At 41.3% G+C, this 23756-nt stretch overlaps 1 protein-coding gene across 6 annotated transcripts in view; it reads left to right on the top strand.

Moving 5' to 3' along the window:
* Positions 1-23756, top strand: part of LOC130275543 (flavin-containing monooxygenase 5-like) — a 79816-nt gene that overhangs the window by 47500 nt on the left and 8560 nt on the right. For all 6 annotated transcript variants that reach the window (XM_056523604.1, XM_056523606.1, XM_056523605.1 and 3 more), the window contains 5 exons: positions 8638-8775; positions 9932-10120; positions 15980-16142; positions 17585-17727; positions 23480-23679. In XM_056523604.1, the coding sequence (XP_056379579.1) occupies positions 8638-8775; positions 9932-10120; positions 15980-16142; positions 17585-17727; positions 23480-23679 (833 nt within the window). The remainder of the gene's footprint in view (positions 1-8637; positions 8776-9931; positions 10121-15979; positions 16143-17584; positions 17728-23479; positions 23680-23756) is intronic.

Consider the following 23756-nt stretch of genomic DNA (forward strand, 5'->3'; position numbering starts at 1 on the left):
CAACAATTTTCCAATTTTTTACAAAATTTTCAAACTCACTATTTTTCAGGGACCAGTTCAGGTTGGAAGTGGATTTGAAGGGTCTTCATATTAGAAATACCCCACAAATGACCCCATTATAAAAACCGCACCCCCCAAAGTATTCAAAACGACATTCAGTCAGCGTTTTAACCCTTTAGGTGTTTCACAGGAATAGCAGCAAAGTGAAGGAGAAAATTCACAATATTCATTTTTTACACTTGCATTTTCTTGTAGACCCAATTTTTGAATTTTTGCAAGGGGTAAAAGGAGAAAATTTATACTTGTATTTGTAGCCCAATTTCTCTCGAGTAAGCACATACCTCATATGTCCATGAAAAGTGTTCGGCGGGCGCAGTAGAGGGCTCAGAAGCGAAGGAGCGACAAGGGGATTTTGGAGAGTACGTTTTTCAGAAATGGTTTTTGGGGGGCATGTTGCATTTAGGAAGCCCCTATGGTGCCAGAACAGCAAAAAAAAAACACATGTCATACCATTTTGGAAACTAGACCCCATGAGGAACGTAACAAGGAATTAAGTGAGCCTTAATACCCCACAGGTGTTTCACGACTTTTGCATATGTAAAAAAAAAAAAAAAAAAATTTCACTAAAATGTGTGTTTCCCCCCAAATTTCACATTTTTGCAAGGGTTAATAGCAGAAAATACCCCCCAAAATTTGTAACCCCATCTCTTCTGAGTATGGAGGTACCCCATAAGTTGGCATGAAGTGCATTACGGGCAAACTACAATGCTCAGAAGAGAAGGAGTCATATTTGGCTTTTTGAGAGCAAATTTTGCTCGGGGGCATGTCGCATTTAGGAAGCCCCTATGGTGCCAGGACAGCAAAATAACCCCCACATGGCATACCATTTTGGAAACTAGACCCCTTGAGGAATGTAACAAGGGGTACAGTGAGCATTTACCCCCACTGGTGTCTGTCAGATCTTTGGAACAGTGGGCTGTACAAAATTTTTTATTTGCACAGCCCATTGTTCCATAGATCCGTCAGACACCAGTGGGGGGTAAATTCTCACTGCACCCCTCATTACATTCCGTGAGGGGTGTAGTTTCCGAAATGGGGTCACATGTGTTTTTTTTTTCTTTTTTGCGTTTGTCAAAACCGCTGTAACAATCAGCCACCCCTGTGCAAATCACCTCAAATGTACATGGCGCACTCTCCCTTCTGAGCCTTGTTGTGCGCCCCCAGAGCACTTTGCGCCCACATATGTGGTATCTCCGTAGTCAGGAGAAACTGCATTACAAATTTTGGGGGGCTTTTTTCCCCTTTACCTCTTGTCAAAATGAAAAGTATAGGGCAACACCAGCATGTTAGTGTAAAAAATTTTTTTTTTTTACACCAACATGCTGGTGTAGACCCCAACTTCCCCTTTTCATAAGGGGTGAAAGGAGAAAAAGCCCCCCAAGATTTGTTAGGCAATTTCTCCCGAGTACGGCGATACCCCATATGTGACCCTAAACTGTTGCCTTGAAATACGACAGGGCTCCGAAGTGAGAGCGCCATGTGCATTTGAGGCCTGAATTAGGGATTTGCATAGGGGTGGACATAGGGGTATTCTACGCCAGTGATTCCCAAACAGGGTGCCTCCAGCTGTTGCAAAACTCCCAGCATGCTTGGACAGTCAACGGCTGTCCGGCAATACTGGGAGTTGTTGTTTTGCAACAGCTGGAGGCTCCATTTTGGAAACAGTGGCGTACCAGACGTTTTTAATTTTTATTGGGGAGGGGAGGGGGCTGTGTAGGGGTATGTGTATATGTAGTGTTTTTTACTTTTTATTTTATTTTGTGTTAGTAGTGTAGTGTTTTTAGGGGACAGTCACGCGGGCGGGGGTTACAGCGAGTTTCCCGCTACGAGTTTGAGCTGCCGCGCAAAATTTGCTGCATCGCAAACTTGCAGCCTGATACTCACTGTAAGCCCCTGCCCATGTGAAAGTACCCTGTACATTCACAGGGGGGGGGGGGGACCTCCAGCTGGTGCAAAACTACAACTCCCATCATGCACAGTCTATCAGTGCATGCTGGCAGTTATAGTTTTGCAACAGCTGGAGGCACACGGGTTGGGAAACACTGAGTTAGGAAACAGACAATGTTTCCCAACCAGTGTGCCTCCAGTTGTTGCAAAACCACAACTCCCAGCATGCCCAGGCAGCCGAAGGGCATATTGGGAGTAGTGGTTACGTAACAGCTGGAGGAGAACAGTTTGGGGACCACTGTGTAGTGGTGTCCAAGCTGCAGCCCTCCAGATGTTGCAAAACTACAACTCCCAGTATGCCAAAACTGTCCAGGCATGCTGGGAGTTGTAGTTCTGCAACATCTGAAGGGCCAGATGTTACAGAACTACAACTCCCAGCATGCCTGGACAGTAAGGGCATGCTGAGGATGTGTAGTTTTGCAACATCTGGAAGGGCACAGTGGTCTCCAAACTGTGGACCTCCAGATGTTGCAAAACTGCAACTCCCAGCATGCCCAGACGCCAAGGGCTGTCTGGGCATGCTGGCAGTTGTAGTTTACAGGGTCCCATTACAGCAATGCATGTCGCTTTACGGCGACGTGCATTGCTGTAAAGGGCCCGACCGCGGCTGAAGATCAACTCACCTGTCGCCGCCGCCGCCTTCTTCCTCGCCGGGATCCGGGTCTTCAAGGACGAGGTAAGTACCGGGGCCGGTCCCCAGCACTCCCCCGTCCCCCGCCGCGTTCTCCGGTCTTCCTCCCGTCCTCTCCGGACTTCAAGGGGCCGGGCAGGACGGGAGGAAGTAACCGCCCCCCCTCCTGCGATTGGTCGGTTAGTTAACCGACAGATCGCAGGGTATAGGAGGAGGTGGCCGGCTTGCCACCTCGCTCCTATACTCCAGCATGGTCCTGGCTGTCTGTGACAGCCGGGATCATGCGAAATTACCGGGCGGTCGGGTCCCAGAGACCCGATCAGCCCGGTATCGCCGCAGATCGCAAGGGCGATTTCCCTTGCGATTTGCGGCGATCGCCGACATGGGGGGCCTACATGGCCCCCCTCGGCGTTTGCCCTGGATGCCTGCTGAAGCATTTCAGCAGGCATCCGCTTCCGATCTCTGCCCGGGGCGCGGCAGAGACCGGAGAAATACCAGGACGTACTAGTACGTCCTGGGTCCTTAAAGCCCAGGGTGCCAGGACGTTCTAGTACGTCCTGGGTCCTTAAGGGGTTAAACGTATAAATTTTCCTGCATGTAGTTATGATTTTTTCCAGAAGTGCGACAAAATCAAACCTATATAAGTAGGGAATCATTTTAACCGTATGAACCTACAAAATAATGATAAGGTGTAATTTTTACCGAAATATGCACTGCGTAGAAACGGAAGCCCCCAAAAGTTACAAAATGGCGCTTTTTTTTCGATTTTGTCGCGCAATGATTTTTTTTTCCGTTTTGCCGTGCATTTTTGGGTAAAATGACTAATGTCACTGCAAAGTAGAATTGGCGACGCAAAAAATAAGCCATAATATGGATTTTTAGGTGGAAAATTGAAAGGGTTATGATTTTTTAAAGGTAAGATGGAAAAAACAAAAGTGCAAAAACGGAAAAAGTCCTTAAGGGGTTAAAAAAATGAAAGAAGCGATCTGATTGGTTGTTATGGACAATACACATTCAATAGATGGAGTTCTTTACCTTGTAAGTATGGTGACAAGAGCTCTTCTACTGTGGGCGAAGTGATCATAAATCTGTAAATATGAGATTATTGACAATAAAATCACAAGGTATGATATAAATGTGGCACAATAAATAAAAATCAATAAACTAATTCATATATATGTAAAAAATGACCGTATAAAAATCCATCTAAGAAGAAAGAAATAAGATCCTGATTTGTAAAATAATCTAAGATTTAAAACATGCGCAATGCCATGAATTAGTTTGGAATGAGACAAAGTCTAAAATCATGCGCAGTAAATGGAAAAGCTTAGGAATTAATCTAAGTTCAAAAACATGCGCAGTTGAAGGACTAAAAAATAAACTAAGTCCGAATATAATGGTAGTTACTCGGTCATGCGCAAAGCACAATATAAAGATCCACATCTTTTTCTCTAAGTTTGCGGACCTGCGCGGAAACTTGAGTTTGCGCAGAGAGTTCATTTTCAGCCCGAAAATAAAAAGATTAACGGCATGCGCTGAGGACGCAATTTGATTGGTTAGGGAGGCATCATGAAAGGGAGTGACATCAGAGATACTACGATGTGTGATTGGCTGTGAAGAACGCCGAACAATCAGCTATGGTAATTGGTAAGTCTATAAATATCTGCTAAACTCGTGAGTCTGACATGCCTCATTTCTTTGAGAAAGCCATTCAGAATGGCGAAAACGTTTAAACACCACTGCTAATTAGAAGCAATAGATGTGCAACCTCCTAGTTTGGACACTATTTTAATGAGCGTAATTAAAAGTTAATTTTTATGGGGGATTTCTAGTCAGGGTTAATCCTGAGGGGATTCATTCCCCAAGTAGGTTTTGTGGAACTTAAATTGGCCCAGAAACCCCTAGGGGATTTATCTTGTGGCACGTTATGGACAACTCAGCAACTTTTTCTCTGAACAGGTTTTGATAAAGCTCCCCCCATTGAGTGCGCACTTTCTGGATTTTGAGGCAAAAAAACATCTGTTTTACAGTCAAAACTTATTTTTAAATTTGTGTGAAATTTTTTGAATTTTTTTTCATTTATTGCATATTTTGTAAAGTTTTAAAGACTTTTTCATCTTTTATGTAATTTCAAGACACACACGTTTTTTTTTTGTTTTTTTTATGTCCCTGACATTTAAAGGAATCTGTAGGGGATTAGTATCTGACCATGTGGGGTCCTTTTCCGACCCATCATACACCCCTTGATTTCTTGCATGGCGCACCACGCTATCCGCATAAAAGGAGCTATGTCGACCAGGGTGGCCAACACACCCTTTCCATTCATCTCTATGGGAGAGCCGGATATACAGCGTTCTTGTATCTCTGGCTCTTTCATAGAGAAACATGGAGGGGAAGAGTTGACTACAGCTTTGTGCAGAGAGCCGGGTGCTGGGAAGGAGATCGCGGGGGAAGTCAAACCCCCTGCGATCAGGCACTTATCCCCTATCCTTTAGATGAGTTGTCCTACGCCACAGTACTCCTTTAATTTTAAGTTTTTAATAATTACATACTTAAGCCCTTAAAGACTGACCCATTTTTTACCTTAATGATCCGGCTCTTTTTTTTTTTCAATTTGACACGTGTCTCTTTAAATGGTAATAACTTAAGAATGTTTTTTCTGAGCGGAGCGATTCTGAGATAGTTTTTTTGTGAAATATTGTACTTTGTATAAGTGGTGCATTTTTGTTGACACATTTTTGTGAAAAACTCGAAAATATTGTGAAAAAGTGAAATTTTTTTGGTGTTTAAAATTTTTTTTTATGGTGTACACTGTGCGGTAAAAGTGATGTTATACTTATTCTGTGGGTCAGTTTGATTATGGCGATACCCATTTTATATAGCTATCTATGTTCTTTTTCCTTTTCTGAGCAAAATAATTTTTCTGCCATTCATTTTCCAACAGCTGTAACTTTTTTATTTTTCGTTCGACGCCATTGAGTAAAGGCTTATTTTTTGCAGGATGAGCTGTACTTTTTATTGATATGCTACCTTTTGATCTTTTTTATTCTGCTATGTGCATTTTTATTTATTTTTTTTTTTTTACGGAGTTCACCATGCGGGATAATTTACATTATAGTTTTATAGCACACATCATTACGGACGTGGCATTACCTATTATGTATATGATTTGTGTTTTTGATCTTTTTGGGTGATAATATAGGGCATTTATTGGGAAATACTTCATACTTTTATTGAAGAACTTTTTATTTTTTACACTTTTCACAGGTTATACTATGCAGCAATACATTAGTACTGCAGCACAGCATGACCCGATCAGCTGCACACTGTACAGCCTGTGCGATCCAGCCTGTGTACTGGCGCAATCACGGCTCCGGCAGCTGTGGCGCGTCAATCACAGCCGGGTCCCGCCACCGATCCCCTGCGCTGCTTGCGGCAGTGCCGGAGATTGCTAGGACGTATGCATACGTCCCAGTGCGCGAACGTGTGGGGTGCTGGGATGTATGCATACTTTCTATAGCGGGAAGGGGGTTAAAGCACCACTCCAATCAACAATATCATTCTATCAGGGGCATTAGCAGGGTGAGGCTAAACAGCTGACCTGTGCCCCATCTCACCATGCGAGCCTGTTCATCAGCCTGTGCATTGTGATCAGCTATTTCACACAGGAGTTTATGCATAAAGTGGAAGTCATAGACTCATAGGGGGAGATTTATCAAAGGATTTAGACTCGTTTTTCCTGTCTAAATTTGTCGCACAGAAAGTCGCAGGCTGAATATGTGAGACTTTTCTGCAAATTTTGCTTTAGAGGATTTTTAGAACATGATGCATTCTCGTCTATTTTAGACGGAAAAATGCATTGGTGCCGAATTTATCAAAAGCGACTTTTCGGCGACAAGTCGCATCGGTTGAAAGTATGCCGAAATGTCAGACCATGTTGGAGCACGTTTAAATACAGTGTAAAGCATAGATCCCAAAGTCCGAGCGCAGAATGTATCAAGAGCCGTGCGCCTTTGATAAAGTAGACGCACAATAGACCAGCCTAACGCTCTGTAGTTTGGTCTATATTGATGCGGAACATAGACAGCTTTGATAAATCTCCGCCATAGACTTATATAGAGATAGTGACTTCTGCATTACACATAAACCCCTGGTTGAAACGGCTAGACACAATGTAGAGCTTCGGGCATGGAGTCTGGTGAATAGCAGATGAATAGTGCCGCATGGTGAGATGGGGCACAGGGCAGCTGTTTAGCCTCACCCTGCTAATGCCCCTGGTAAAATAATAATTTCGACCAGTTTCCCTTTAAAATTAAATGAAGTATAAATGAACAGACATTTTACGATTGAATTCAGTGAAATTCAAGTGAATGGACAGTTTTTGGATTCTTCACATCTCAAACATATTCCAAAATAATATGTGTGCACATAAAGAACTGCAGGATCAAGGTTTACTACAAAGATCAAGGAAACATGTATAAAGATAACATACATAGATATCATAAGATACATATAATTACTAGGTATAAATACTATCTAAGGTGCAGTGATAACTGAAGAAGACTGAAGAAAAAACAATAATATTGAAAATAATAGAATACATTTAAGATGGTTTGGTAAGCAAAAACATTAAACATTAATCTTTACATAATGTTATAGGTACCTGTTCAAACTGTGAAAAACTACAAGGCGAATATTCCTCCTCTTCCCTTGAAATACACAGCTGGCAGCCCCCACACTCATCTGCCAGGTTGGCAGGTGGTATAGTGTGATAGATCCAACAATATTCTGAATACTATGAATAGTCCCTGCCTTATCTTATATGAAGGATAACCTTATGCCTACCCCCATCTTATATGAAGGATAGCCTTATTCCTATCCCTATCTTATATGAAGGATAGCCTTATGCCTATCTCTATCTCATATGAAGGATAGCCTTATGTGTATCTCTATCTTATATGAAGGATAGCCTTATGTCTATTCCTATCTTATATGAAGGATAGTCTTATGCCTATCCCTATGTTATATGAAGGATAGCCTTATGTCTATCTCTATCTTATATAAAGGATAGCCTTATGCCTATCCCTATCTTATATGAAGGATAGCCTTATACCTATCCCTATCTTATATGAAGGATAGCCTTATACTTATCCCTATCTTATATGAAGTATAGCCTTATGTCTATTCCTATCTTATATGAAGGATAGTCTTATGCCTATCCCTATGTTATATGAAGGATAGCATTATGCCTATCCCTATCTTATATGAAGGATAGCCTTATGCCTATCTCTATCTTATATAAAGGATAGCCTTATGCCTATCTCTATCTTATATAAAGGATAGCCTTATGCCTATCTCTATCTTATATAAAGGATAGCCTTATGGATATCTCTATGTTATATAACGGATGGCCTTATACTTATCCCATGCATGCTTAAACTCCTTCTCTGTATTTGCAGTGACCACTTCTGCAGGAAGGCTATTCCATGCATCCACTACTCTCTCAGTAAAGTAATACTTCCTGATATTACTGCAGAAACCTTCCCCCTCTAATATAACACTATGTCCTCTTGTGGTAGTTTTTCTTCTATATAAATCTCCTCTCCTCTTTTACTGTGTTGATTCCCTTTATGTATATAAAAGTCTCTATCATATCCCCTCTGTCTCGTCTTTTTTCTATACAAGTTAAGGTCCTATAACCTTTCCTGGTAAGATAAGGTCAGGACTGTATCACATATTCTATTCTTTTATGTTCTTGGGTTTTTATGTCCATGGTGCGTTATCTTGCACTTATCCACATTATATTTCCATTATATTATGTGGATACTTTTGTGTAGTAACGCTATCACTTTTTCTGATACAAGTACACTTTAAATTATTTATTCATTCATTCATTCATTCATTTATTTATTTATTTTTAAGTGGAAAAGACCTTAATAGGATGCACCATACTGAGCTATTGTAAAAAAAAACTAATTTTCAAGCTATTTGTCATACAGATAATGCCAGTGAAGACTGTAGCTGTTATTGGAGCTGGAGCCAGTGGTTTGGCAGCCATAAAGTGTTGTCTCGATGAGGGACTCAAACCCACGTGCTTTGAAAAAAGTGATGATATAGGAGGACTATGGAGATACAAGGTGAGAATCACAACATTGCAAATAGCAATAAATCATTACATGGGTTGACTCATGGTCACAGCCACTGTCTATGTGCCACATTAGGGCATATAATGTCATAGAGAAATGCCCCGCTCAGGATACCTGCAGCATCCGGGTTCTGGCATCCTGCCACTCTGGGTCTCTCGTTGCTCCACCATCCTTCTCCTGCCCATGGACAATATGACCCTGTGTGCCTAGAATCCTACTGCTGAACTGTCTCTAGGGACTGGGACCTTGGCCTCAGGCATTTTATGGGTCTATTGGGAAGGATTTTATTTCTGGGACCTAGTTTAACTGCTTGCCCCTTGTTTCATAATTTTGGATGTTTAAGTGCTTGTGACCTATTAGTTGTAACCTGAACTGTTACATGCACTTTTTCTGATTTAGTATCAGCCATTAGACGCCTATCCACTCTGCCACATAGGAATGGTAGCAATTTCGGTGCCACTGCCACAGTAGACTGGCTCCCATGTTTGCTCCTGTGCACATGTCATCTAAGCAAAGGATAGGGGATAAGATGCCTGATCGCGGGAGTCACGCAGCTGGGGACGCCCGTGATCTGGCACGCGGCACCCCGTTTGTAATCAGCCCCCGGAGTGTGTTCGCTCCGGGTCTGATTACGGGCGACTACAGGGCCGGCGGCGTGTGACGTCACGCTCCGCCCCTCAATGCAAGCCTACGGGAGGGGGCGTGATAGCTATCACGCCCCCTCCCGTAGGCTTGCATTGAGGGGCGGAGCATGACGTCACACGGGGGTGGAGGCGTGACGTCACACGCCGCCGGCCCTGTAGTCTCCCGTAATCAGAACCGGAGCGAACACGCTCCGGGGACTGTTTACAAACGGGGTACCGCGTGCATGATCCCGGGGGTCCCCAGCGGCGGGACTCCCTAGATCAGGAATCTTATCCCATGTCCTTTGGATAGGGGATAAGATGTGTAAGCACCGGAGAACCCCTTTAAATCAATAAAGAATATTGTTTTCATGATAAGATTGTGTATACTTGGTATAGTCCTTTTTGTAGGATTACTGTATATACTATATCTGTATATGGTGGTTGTAAGGAGTAACATTAGGCAATGAACCATTACATCTGATGTCTTCTGTATAGTAAAGCAGGGACTTGTTTCTCCACAGGATCATTCTGAAGATGACCGGGCCAGCATCTATAAATCTGTCATCATTAACACTTCCAAGGAGATGATGTGTTTTAGTGATTTCCCAATTCCTGAACATTTTCCAAACTACATGCATAATTCTAAAATAATGGATTACTTCCGAATGTATGCTGAGCACTTCAACCTTCTCGATCACATCCAGCTCAAGGTATGATAATAAACCAAATGAGGTTACACCTGTATTCTGACCATGAGCCTGTGTCCCCACGAGAGGTCATAAGGTACTTCTATTATATGGCAGCGTGTTAAAGGGTTTATCCATCATAAGGTGATTTTAGTATGTACCTGGCAGACAGTAATGGACATGCTTAGGAAGCATCTGTGCTTGTCTTGGGGCTAAATGGCTATGTTGTGAGATTACCATAACACTGTGGCTAGCTTTTTGTGAACTGGTATTTCCTGTTTGAGTTTTTCTTTTTTGCCTACAAGTCCCATAATTTCATTTTCCTCCCTCCCACACATCAGTCACCCCACCCATTGAAACATAAATGAGCTGCATCTATTCAAAAGACCTGTGGTTTTCAATCAGGGTGCCTACAGCTGTTGCATTAGATGCAGATTGATCTCTCTCCCACCAAGTGATCGCTCCACCCATTGAAGTAGACAGGCTCCCTGTCATCAGCTGACTAGTGAGTCTGGTCTTGGCCGCATTGCAAGCTGGTAAAAATCTGAGACAACAGTCATTTTGTATGCTGTTAAAAATAAATATTGGAGTGAAAATCACAGAAGAATTGTGAGAAAACAGTCACACACAGGTACAGACACTATATTATGAACTACACTAACTTTACAGCCCCTGTAGCATAATCAAATAAATAAAATTTCCTGGAATACCCCTTTAATATACGAGATATATTCACATGGTAAGGAGTATAGACTAATGTCTGATCTAATGCTGCCACCTTCTGGTACAACAAGTTCATTTATCATTTACTTTGTCGATGTTTTATTATTAGTAGTGATACTTATAGTTTATATCTATAATATATCTATTACATCACTTTGTGGTAAATGTTTCCAATATGTTACTTTTCCAAAACTCATTTAAATAAAAATCTTTCTAATTTTCCTGATGATTAAAATTAGCATTTCAGATATGTATTGTGTGAAGTAAGGAGCTCTGTTATTCTCATAGACCGGCCATTCATTGTTCGTATACCTTTAAAGGGTTACTTCACTGGCCAGCGTTCGGAATTAAATGTTCCAAACGCTGTTTTCTCGCTGCGGGGGTTGGCCACACCCCTCATGACATCACGGCCACACACCCTCAATATAAGTCTATAGACGTGTCAGTGATGTCATGAGGGGCGTGGCCGACCATCTTTCTTTCAGGGCAGCTCTGCAAGCTCTTTTCAGGGTGTAATAAGTGCACCTGACCATTTTGTGTATTTTCTCTCTGGCCAGGTAAGAGTAACAGTCTTTGACCAATCAGCAGCTAGTGGGTTGTATTTCCAGTCCTCCAGCCTTTCTGTCTTTGCCGCTGGTTTTAATTCACCTTGCACTCTTGTCTGTGCACATGCACTTTGTGTTTGCCATGGCTTATTGGTTTAGTCTTGTTTGGATTTTACCAGTGTTCTGTGTGTGCTGTGGCCGGTATTTCCATGTCTTGCTTTATTTCTGTTTAGTGAACCTGTGACTTGGTTAGTGTTCACACCTGTTTCTGTGATTCCAAATCTTTACCGGTGTGTTTATATTTTGTGTATTCCCCAAAGAATAAGTCCAGTTGTGTACCCCTAACTTGGAGTCTATTTGGATTTGGTACTTTGTGTTCCTCCATGATTAGAGTTTTATTTTGTAGTTTATCAGGTTCCTCCTGTTGTTAGATCAGTTTCCTGAGCTTCGCTTTGTCCATAACATAGGAGTCAGTATGTTTTTGGTATCTAGTGTGAATTAGTTCTGTGTATCCTGATCTTGGTCCCTGTTCAGACCTGTGTGTCTTTGTGTGCTTTGCATTTTAGCAAAACATAAGCAAAGAATCCCAAATGACAATGTTTTATTTATATATGGCCCTCATGGCTACATCGTGTCTCTATAGATCCTACTTATAAAGCTGAAAAACTCAACCTTAAATATAGTACACAATAGAATAACGAGCTCACACCACACCACTTAGAATAAATAAAAGAATTAACTTTATTGAAAGAGAATATAATAAAATATGATCACAAACAGCTCTCAAAATCTGGATATCATGAGGGACCCAGATAATAGGCTGAGAAAAAAACAGAGGAGCATGTATGAATAATTACATGGGAGCACTTTATATCAGTATTGCACTTCATCCATGTAGAGAAGAGAGGCGCAAAACATGTTAATCCTATATCTATTGGGCTAATACCCTCCTTGCATCTGTGCTTAAATTAGCACTGACTAAAGTCCCTCTCAAATATCAGTAAAGTGCAAAAGCTACTAACATTTATAAAGTGCATAACAGAGAATCATTAGGTGCATATGTGCTTACCCATTAGTAGTGCTGCTCTGAACCCCAACGCTGTTTCGTTACCACTTTCTCAAGGGGCTGCTGCTCCTTGAGAAAGTGGTAACGAAACAGTGTTGTGCCACCTTCTGTGCCACCTCCTGAATGCACAAGAAGAGTGGTAGCAGAGGGTGTGTCCTACCAACCAGTAGGAGAAGCTTTCATTAGCAGCGAAGGAGACAGTCAAGAGGTGGCCAGCACTGTCACAGCCAACAAGATTGAGAGGGGGACTGTACAACTGGCTCCTACTCTGCAGCCTGCTACTGCCAAGGTGATACATACAGTGGGGCAAAAAAGTATTTGATCAGCCACCAATTGTGCAAGTTCTCCCACTTAAAGATGAGAGAGGCCATCATAGCTATACCTCAACTATGAGAGACATAATGAGAGAAAAAAATCCATAAAATCACATTGTCTGATTTGTAAAGAATTTATTAGGAAATTATGGTGGAAAAGAAGTATTTGGTCAAGAACAAAAGTTCATCTCAATACTTTGTTATAGACCCATTCTTGGCAACGCCAGAGGTCAAATGTTTTCTGCAAGTCTTCACAAGGTTTTCACACATTGTTGCTGGTATTTTGTCCCATTCCTCCATGCAGATCTCCTCTAGAGCAGTGATGTTTTGGGGCTGTCGCTGGGCAACACAGACCTTCAACTCCCTCCAAAGGTTTTCTATGGGGTTGAGATCTGGAGACTGGATAGGCCCCTTCAGGACCTTGAAATGTTTCTTTTTTTGAAGCCACTCCTTCGTTGCCCGGGCGGTGTGTTTAGGATCATTGTCATGCTGAAAGATCCAGCCACGTTTCATATTCAATGCCCTGCTGATGGAAGGAGGTTTTCACTCAAAATCTCACGATAGATGGCCCCATTCATTCTTTCTTTTACATGGATCAGTCGTCTTAATCCCTTTGCTGAAAAAAACAGCCCCAAAGCATGATACTTCCACCCCCATGCTTCACAGTAGGTATGGTGTTCTTTGGATACAACTCAGCATTCTTTCTCCTCCAAACACGACGAGTTGAGTTTTTACCAAAAAGTTCTACTTTGGTTTCATCTGACCATATAACATTCTCCCAATACTCTTCTGGATCATCCAAATGCTCTCTAGCAAACTTCAGACGGGCCCTGACATGTACTGGCTTAGGCAGGGGGACATGTCTGGCACTGCATGATTTGAGTCCCTGGTGGCGTAGTGTGTGACTGATGGTAGCCTTTGTTACTTGGATCCTAGCTCTCTGCGGTTCCTTCACTAGGTCCCACCATGTGGTTCTGGGATTTTTGCTCACTGTTCTTATGATTATTTTGACACCACGGGGTGAGATCTTGCGTGGAGCTGTAGATCAAGGGAGATTATCAGTGGTCCTGTATGTCTTCCATTTTCTAATAATTGCTCCCACAGTTGTTTTATTCACACCAAGCTGCTTGCCTATTGCAGATTCAGTCTTCCCAGCCTGGTGCAGGTCTACAATTTTGTTTCTGGTATCCTTTGACAGCTCTTTGGTCTTGGCCAAAGTGGAGTTTGTAGTGTGACTGTTTGAGGTTGTGGACAGGTGTCTTTTATACTGATAACAAGTTCAAACAGGTGCCATTCCTACAGGTAACAAGTGGAGGACAGAGGAGACTCCTTAAGAAGAAGTTACAGGTCTGTGAGAGCCAGAAATCCTGCTTGTTTGTAGATGACCAAATACTTATTTTACTGAGGAATTTACCGATTAATTCATTTTAAATCCTACAATGCGATTTCCTGTATTCTTTCCCACCATTCTGTCTCTCATAGTTGAGGTATACCCATGATGAAAATTACAAGCCTCTCTTATCTATTTAAAAGTGGGAGAACTTGCACAATTGGTGGCTGACTAAATACTTTTTTTCCCCACTGTATAGTAACTCTACTGGAACCTGCTAACCTCCTGTCACCCTCCCTCCTGCTGCCCCTCCTGTCACCCTCCCTCCTGCTGCACCTCCTGTTATGTTGTCACCCTCGCTTCTGCTGTACTAAAAAATTGTTTTTTAGAGTGTCCCTAAGTGTCAGAGAGGCATAGAGATCAGGGTCCACAATGTCTCTCTCCTCTGATGTCACGCCTGCTCCACCTGTTGATTGATTCACAGGCTCACTGGCTATTGATGGTTCTGTATGTATTGCCTGCGCATGCGCTGTCATTTAGTCTGATTGTCAACCTCCAATGCTGCACTGTGCATGCGAGGACAATCCACAAAACAGAACAGTTGACACATGCTGTATGCTGAAAAATAAGACATGCACATAAAAATGTGACTACAGCTATTTCAATGCATTGGCTCCACATTTTTTAAGAAAAAATGAATCAATAATATAACTGTGTGTGAGTGTTTAAAGGGTACTTCCAGTTTTCTTTTTTAAATTTTATTTATTTAAAGTTGCTTAATTCATAATAAGTCATCAAAAATACATACATGTTGTGTACTACGACACAGTGCAGGCTGAAAAGCAAGACAATAGTACAGGAGCAGAACACACAGTGCAAGACTATATATACATGTACGCTATATACTATATATATGCACCACAACAACGCAAAAATAAAGCTCAAGTGTCAAACAACAACTGAAACCGGCAGTGATTTACATTAAAGAAATGGACCCTATACCAATTATTGAATTGGGCCTACAATTGTGGTGCCTGATTCTGCCCCAGGATAGAAAGCTCCAGTGATTATTTTCCCTTTCTTTCCATGAACCCCCCCCCCCAATATTTCCAGACAACCGTTTCCTGGAGAGAAGAGTTCCGCAAAGAATCCCTTGGAAACTCATTTTAGTCTATGGAGACGGTGTATTTCTGTGTGGTTCTGGCACCGGAATGTTCTGCCGGCACCCGCTATTTGCAGAATGTCTGTCCGAATGTTCTGGGCAGACATTCCTCAAATATTCTGCTGTGTGAACATAGCATTAGGGGCTATGCACCTTAGAATGTATTTTTACCTTTATAGCCTTGAGGACACCATTAAAGGGGTACTCCGGTGCTTAGACATCTTATCCCCTATCCAAAGGATAGGGGATAAGATGCCTGACCGCGGGAGTCCCGCCACTGGGGACCCCTGTGATCCTGCACATCTCTTTATACCAATCTGAACTGTAACGGATTTTATAATCTAGCCTGCCTCAGTAAAGTCAGTTTTTCCGTAACCTTGCGTCGGAGTACTTATTGCCCAGTATCTGGCCCAGGAGAAGCGGTTACGTTTTACAGAGTGGAATATAGGCTAAACACGCCCTGGCGTCACCAAAAGGTCAATTGCACATTACCCTCACCCGACACCACAAATAAGCTTCAAGAGGTGAGGGAGACGTGCTAGGCACTTCAGTAGCTTGGATCTGCATCTGTGACTCTTAACCGCAAAATAAAAATGGGTTTTAATAAGTTTGGCAACCACTATCAGCTCCATTAAATGCCAGATGAGACTTATTGTTGTCCTTCTCTACAGTAGGTTCAGGTCTGTCATCTGTGATACATAATCTGCTAATATTATCCTCTACATTATGTCAATGTATTTCAGACTACAGTGTGCAGCATTAAGAGAAGCCCGAGCTTCTCAACCACTGGCCAATGGATTGTCACCACTGAAAAGGAAGGACACCAAGAAGAAGCTGTTTATGACGCTGTGCTGATCTGTAGTGGACATCATACATTTCCTAACTTACCATTGTCTTCATTTCCAGGTAACTGTATCTGTTATCACAGCATATATTATAGTTAATACATAAGTGACAACTATATTATAGGACGGACTTTCCTAGTCAAAAATTCCTAGATATCTAAAAAATATTTAACGTATAACCAAGAATTCTAATCTGATTTCACCTCAATTTCATCCCCCAATATGTATGCAAATCTCTCAAAAATAAAGAAAACCATCTAATACTAGCCAAACTAGGGTCAAAGCAAAGAGACCCTGACATTGGGTAGCAGCGCCAATATTAGATATAAATTTCCAGTATTTTCATATTTATTCAGTTCCACATTTGTTTTTATGATGTGAAATGGTTCTTGATCAGAATCACTAAGATCCTAAACCCGCTGTATAACACTGTTAGGTCACCTAGGAGTGCATCTATCGACTTCTGAGCTGTTTTTAAGGCAAAGTTAATTTCAAAGATATGGCAACATGTAAGGGTAAAACACATTGCACTAGCAGATTTTTTTATGTTTGTTAAAATAAAAAAAAGTTCAAAATAAATTTTGGATACCTGCCAGAGTTTATATACACACAGAGGTTTTGAAAGAAGCAGTGGCATTTTCCAAGTAGTCCAAAAATTATCCCTTTCTGCGAGTAGCAACAGGTTTTGCACCCGGAAAGTGAAGAAGCAATGGCTTTTTACAAGCTGCGAATAATAATTCCCATTCATGGCATAGCAACAGGATTGGCATCCTAGAAAATGCACAGGATTGACACAAAACCCTCTATGTGGCCTTCACAATTAGGGCAAAACAAAAGAACTGTTACACTTAACTTCCAGTTAAAACTAATTTCGCACTGACAGAACTGCAGAAAGCTCTCTGCTGCTTTACTAGCTATTATGTTTGTGGCTCTTACTCCTCTCTGTGTTGTTCACTCCTCACTGTCCCTCACAGAGATCTTCACCTAACACCTGCTATCTCTAACATGGTTGCTGAAGTTATGTGCTTTTATAGTGGCTCTGACATCACCCCAATGCTGCCTCCTGGTTGGCTGGCAGAGCTGTTTGTAAGGCATTATAGGATTTCCTGTGATCATTTGATTCTTTCTCCTTTTCCCCTTTGCCAGTCTCTAATGGTTTAAACAATTACCTACCAAACTAACTTTAGACTCTGCACCAAAATCAACAATTAATTATGCTCGTGTTACAGATTTGATCCAGTTTTGGCCATGGATTTTTATCATTGCCTAGATTCAGTTTTTCACATAGCTTGTAGGACTTTACATGATGTTGATTTGAATTATTAATAATTTATTTTATTCCGTTCTGTTGAGCATATTGGCAGTACATTCTTGTGTACGTTTCTATTTGCACCTTAAAGCAAGAAAAAAAAAAACATCATGTTTAAAGTATTATTACTTACAGTAGAACTGTTGTTTAAAGCATTGTACAAGTTGACTGATTTTGTGTTTATTCCCTTTCAGGGATTGAAAAGTTTAGAGGACAATACATGCACAGTCGAGATTATAAAGCCCCCGATAATTTTAAAGACAAAAGGATTGTGGTGATCGGAATTGGCAACTCTGGAGGTGACATAGCTGTGGAACTAAGTCGGACGGCACAACAGGCATGTATCCTGTATTAGAATTTGTATTTAAAGTACAGTGAAACATCTTTATGAACCCTCCCCCCCCCCCCCCACAGTATTAGTAATTTAAAGTCTATAGACACCTTTGCACTGTTTTTTAATTATTTATTTTTTATTATTGTTTCTTCCAAAATGCAAAATGAAGCAACTTTATGAATTAAAAATGTCCTACTATTTTGCTGCCTTGTGTTGCTACTTCACATAAACGGCTTTCCTGCTGCTTCCAACATAGATGCGATGTCATATCTCTCTTATAGCTCCCACCTATCTCACTCCCTTTTCTCTTAGAGATGGCAGCAAATAGATGGAGAAGAATTTTGTTGAATTGGGGAAAGCATCCACGTTTTCAGGGAGGGAAGATCACACAAGCTGTGTATGAGTGTATAGAGAAAGCGGCACCCACAACAGAATTCTCAGAAATAATATAGACAGCCCATTTCCAAGCGGCCCTATCGCCTGCTTAGTCAGTCGGCACCTGCTGCGCGAAGAATGTCTGCCTGGGCAGACATTCACCGGTGTGAATGAGCACTAAGGGAACGCTCATACGGACAAGTTGCCCAGGACTTTCCTGCAGCAGAAAAGCTACAGCAGACCCATTTGAGGTCAATGTAATCTGCTGCAGATTTTCGACTGTGCACTTGTGGGCTGTTTGCTAGTCTGCAGGAATTTCTGAATGTTTCTTAAAGGAGTAGCCTCGCAATCTTTCCTGCAGCACCCCATCTGGTGCATGGAGCGAGCCTGATGACTAGCGATGCAGGCCCAAGCCACTCTCATGTCGTCATGCCCCACCCCTTCAATGCAATTCTATGGGAGGGGGCGTAGCGGATGCCAGGCCCCTCCCATAGACTTGCATTGAGGGGGCAGGGCGTGACATCAAGGGGGGGCGGGGGTGTGATGTCACTAGGCTCCAGCCCCTGTATCGCCAGTCATCAGGCACGGAGCAAAGTTCGATTTGTTCACGAGACGACAGGGGGTTCTGCAGGAGAGATCAGACATCATATCCCCTATCCTTTGGATAGGGGATAAGATGTCTAGGGGCGGAGAACCCCTTTAAACAAACATTGAGGAGCAAATGTATCTTCTGGGTTTAAAGGGGTACTCCGGTGGAAAACATTTCTTTTAAATCAACTGGTGCCAGAAAGTTAAACCGATTTGTAAATTACTTCTATTAAAAAATATTTTTCCTTCCAGTACTTTTTAGCAGTTGTATGCTACAGATGAAATTCTTTTCTTTTTAAATTTCTTTTTTGTCTTGTCCACAGTGCTCTCTGCTTACAACTGATGCCTGTATCAGGAACTGTCCAGAGCAGGAGAAAATCCCCATAGCAAACCTATGCTGCTCTAGACAGTTCCTTACACAGACAGAGGTGTCAGCAGAGAACACTGTGGACAAGACAACAAAGAAATTAAAAAAGCAAAGAATTTCCTCTGTAGCATGCATCAGCTAATAAGTACTGGAAGGATAAACATTTTTTAACAGAAGTAATTTACAAATCTGTTTGAAGGGGTTATCCAGGAATACATATGTGTGTGTACATATACATACATATATATATATATATATATATATATATATATATATATATATATATATATATTCCTGGATAACCCCTTCAAACAGATTTGTAAATTACTTCTATTAAAAAAATCTTAATCCTTTCAGTATTTATGAGCTGCTGAAGTTGAGTTGTTCTTTTCTGCCTAAGTGCTCTATGATGACATGTGTCTCGGGAACCACCCAGTTTAGAAGCAAATCCCCATAGCAAACCTCTTCTGCTCTGTGCAGTTCCCGAGACAAGCAGAGATGTCAGCAGAGAGCACTGTTGCCAGACAGAAAACAACAACTCAACTTCAGCAGCTGATAATTATTGAAAGGATTAAGATTTTTTAATAGAAGTAATTTACAAATCTGTTTGAAATGTTTTTTTTCCTGGAATACTCCTTTAACTTTCTAGCACCAGTTCTTAAAAAAATAATACGTTTTCCACCGGAGTACCCCTTTAAGTAAATAGCAATAATAATGGAAATCAGACCTCAAGGAATGAACTGATATTATGGTCTGTAATTAATTGAAAATGTAACTAGAGAAATACGATGTAGCTGGTTTCATATAAAATAGTGTAATTTATTATTTAAATACAGAGACTGGTATCTGGGCAGGGCCCTTGCTCTAGATCCGGTAATAAATAGTTGATAAAAAATTAATAAAATAATGATAGGATTAAGAAAACAGTTATAGGTATAAAATAAAACAAAATAAGTACATAGGAATGGGGATATGCCACCTTAATGAATTGTCTCTGATGTTATGCTGAAAGTCAATTATTAGCGTGGTTCAACAGGTGATGACTTCCAGGGGGCGGTGGGGGTATCGGCGCTGGCCAAGATCGGACACGTCCTGTGAGTAAAAGATTTTTTTATTCAAATGCAACACGTTTCACCACACTTAGGACGGCTTCATCAGGCAGATGCCTGATGAAGCCGCCTAAGTGCGGTGAAACGCGTTGAATTTGAATAAAAAATCTTTTACTCACCGGACGTGTCCGATCTTGGCCAGCGCCGTTACCCCCCACCGCCCCTTGGAAGTCATCACCTGTTGAATATTGCCTAGGTCGGGGAGGCTGCAGACCAGATGTACTATCTCATCCACGCAGACCATTGTTGTGTGTGAGTTCTCACAACCGCCTTCGGTAAGGGTTTTTTACCACTTTAAATTGGACCCTGGAGTGGCGGTTTTACGCTATGGAGTGCTCTTCTTTCTTGTTTTAATTATTAGCGTGGGTTATGTTGGATCCAATATACACTCAACCATATGGTGTACTGATAAGTAGTGTTGCTCGCGAATATTCGCTTCCAGCTTGTGTGGTGTAAAGAAGGCTCTAATACTACTGTGTGAGACTGGCGTGCGAATTTTCGCATTTGCGAAAATTTGCATATGCTAATTTCCGCTTATGCTAATTTTCGCATATGCGAATTTAGCGAATATATGACGAATATTCGTCCATATATTCGCAAAATATCGCGAATTCGAATATGGCCTATGCCGCTCAACACTACTGATAAGGCCAGACGCGTTTCGGGGGAGTCCCCCTTTTTCAATGGCTAGATATAGGTCTTTTTTTTTATAGTGTCCCATACTAATAGGCAGATCCTGTTAGTTAGGATTGGGAGTTACTAATTAGCACTCCATTCCAGATGATTGAAATCCGTGGTGTAGATCAGTGGTCTTCAAACTGTGGCCCTCCAGATGTTGCAAAACTACAATTCCCAGCATGCCCGGACAGCCGTTGGCTGTCCGGGCATGCTGGGAGTTGTAGTTTTGCAACATCTGGAGGGCCACAGTTTGAAGACCGCTGGTGTAGATCCTGTTAGGATTGGGAGTTAGTTGTTGGTAGAATAAACAGGGATTACTGAATTAGTGTTGCTCGCGAATATTCGCAATGCGAATTTTATTCGCGAATATCGCGAATTCGCGAATATTCGCGAATATAGCACTATATATTCGTAATTACGAATATTGTTTTTTTTTTTTTTTTTTTTTTTTTCTTCACAGTACACATCACAGTGATCATCCTTCTCTGCTTTCAGCTTGTGTGGTGTAAAGAAGGCTGTAATACTACAGTGCGAATTTTCGCATATGCGAATTGTCGCTTATGCTAATTTTGTATATGCTAATTTTCGTATATGTTAATTTCCGCATTCGCGAATTTTCGCTTATGCGAAAATAAACCGCGAATATTACGAATATGCGAATATTCGCGAATATATGACGAATATTCGTCCATATATTCACGAATATTCGCGAATTCGAATATGGCCTATGCCGCTCAACACTATACTGAATGTGGCATCCTATAGATAATTAGTTAAAGGAAAACTGTCACTTGTTTTCTCCCGCACGATCCACAGGTACTGGGGAATAGTGCGGGAGACGCTGATGCCGGCGTTCTCCCGCAATTTTTTTTTTTTATCTTTTGAAATCTTCCTGTAACTGGCACAGGCGGGGTTTCGGCACTTAACTGGCACTGACGTCAGCGCCGCTTATGAATATTCATCCTCCTCCCTCCAGTTCTCCCTCTCTTTGCCGCTCCTAACTGGGGGGGAGGGGGGATGAATATTCATAAGCGGCGCTGACGTCAGTGCCAGTTAAGCACCGAAGCCCCGCCCGTGCCAGTTACAGGAAGATTTCAACAGATAATAAAACTACAATTACGGGTGAACGGCGGCGCAGATCCGGACAAGGTAGGGCTCATTTTAATCAGTGTCTCCTGCACTATCCACCATTACCTGTGGGTCGTGCGGGAGAAAACAAGTGACAGTTTTCCTGTAAGATGAATAATGATATTTGGTATAACTAACATTACCAGCTAAATCCTATATATCCCTAAAATATCAGTGAGAGAGATGTAGTGTTTCTGTCAATTATTCCGCTAAAGAGGTTTAATGTCAAATTTTGGAGATGGTGTTCTTGTAAAGTTTTGTCTAAATATGTACCACACATTCGCAATGCAAATTTTATTTGCGAATATCGCATTTTCGCGAATTCGCGAATATTCGTGAATATAGCACTATACATTCATAATTACGAATATTTATTTATTTTTTTTTTTTTCACAGTACACATCACAGTGATCATCCCTCTCTGTGGTGTAAAGAAGGCTCTAATACTACTGTGTGAGACTGGCGTGCGAATTTCCGCATATGCGAAAAATTTTCGCATATGCTAATTTTCGTATATGCTAATTTTCGCACATGCGAAAATAAAACGCGAATATTACGAATATGCGAATTTAGCGAATATATGACGAATATTCATCCATATATTTGCGAAATATCACAAATTCGAATATGGCCTATGCCGCTCAACACTAGTACTAAAGGATAAAGGTCCTCTTCTGGTAATTTCTATATCTGAAATCAATTGTATATATCTGAATGGGGATGTTTCTGCAGCATGCCCAAAGTTTTCTCCTATCCCCTTTTCAGATGAATTTAGCAAAAAAAAATTTGCAACAAATCTGGTGTGTATGAATTCACCCATATCTTGTGGGTTTAAAGGGGTACTCCACTGGATACCATTTTTTCTTTAATCAACTGGTGCCAGAAAGTTCAACAGATTTGTAAATAATTTCTATTTAACAATCCTAATCCTTCCAGTACTTATCAGCTGCTTTATGATCCATAGGAAGTTCTTTTCTTTTTGAACTTCTTTTCTGTCTGACCACAGTGCTCTCTGCTGACACATCTGTCCATTTTAGGAACTGTCCAGAGCAGGAGCAAATCCCCATAGAAAACCTCTCCTGCTCTGGACAGTTCCTGAGACAGACAGAGGTGTCAGCAGAGAGCACTGTGGTCAGACAGAAAGGAAATTCAAAAAGAAAAGAACTTCCTCTGTAGTATACAGAAGCTGATAAGTACTGGAAGGATTAAGATTTTTTAATAGACGTAATTTACAAATCTGTTCAACTTTCTGACACCAGGTAATTTACGAAAAAATTTCCAGTGGAGTACCCCTTTAAGACTAAGAAACAGGTATAGTTGGAGTTACACTTTGTTTTTTACATCACATAAAAAAATCTCCAGTCATAGATAGCAAATAGTGATCGTGAAGCCAAAATGTTATATTTCTATCCATCCGATAGTTGGCTTTTATTTTTATTAGACCCATGGTAACCTATTTTTTTTCTCTTTGAAATGTTATGGATTATTCTATTTTTCTTTTTCTTATAAGGTTTTTCTAAGCACAAGAAAAGGTGCTTGGATTTCCAATCGTGTCTCTACTAATGGCTATCCAGTAGACATTGCAAAGCTTTCTCGGTTTTTAAACTTACTTAAAAAAATGTTGCCAAAAAGTTTAGGGAACTACGTGGCAGAAAAAGAAGTCAACAGGAGATTCAATCATGGCAACTATGGACTCCTACCTCGACACAGGTCAGATGTATAGCTTCTAAGAAATAAGTGACTATTATTATTATCACCAGTAATATAGACAGGTACCTGGCACTGCC

Source organism: Hyla sarda, chromosome 6, assembly GCF_029499605.1.
Source record: "Hyla sarda isolate aHylSar1 chromosome 6, aHylSar1.hap1, whole genome shotgun sequence".
Taxonomy (NCBI): Eukaryota; Metazoa; Chordata; class Amphibia; order Anura; family Hylidae; genus Hyla; species Hyla sarda.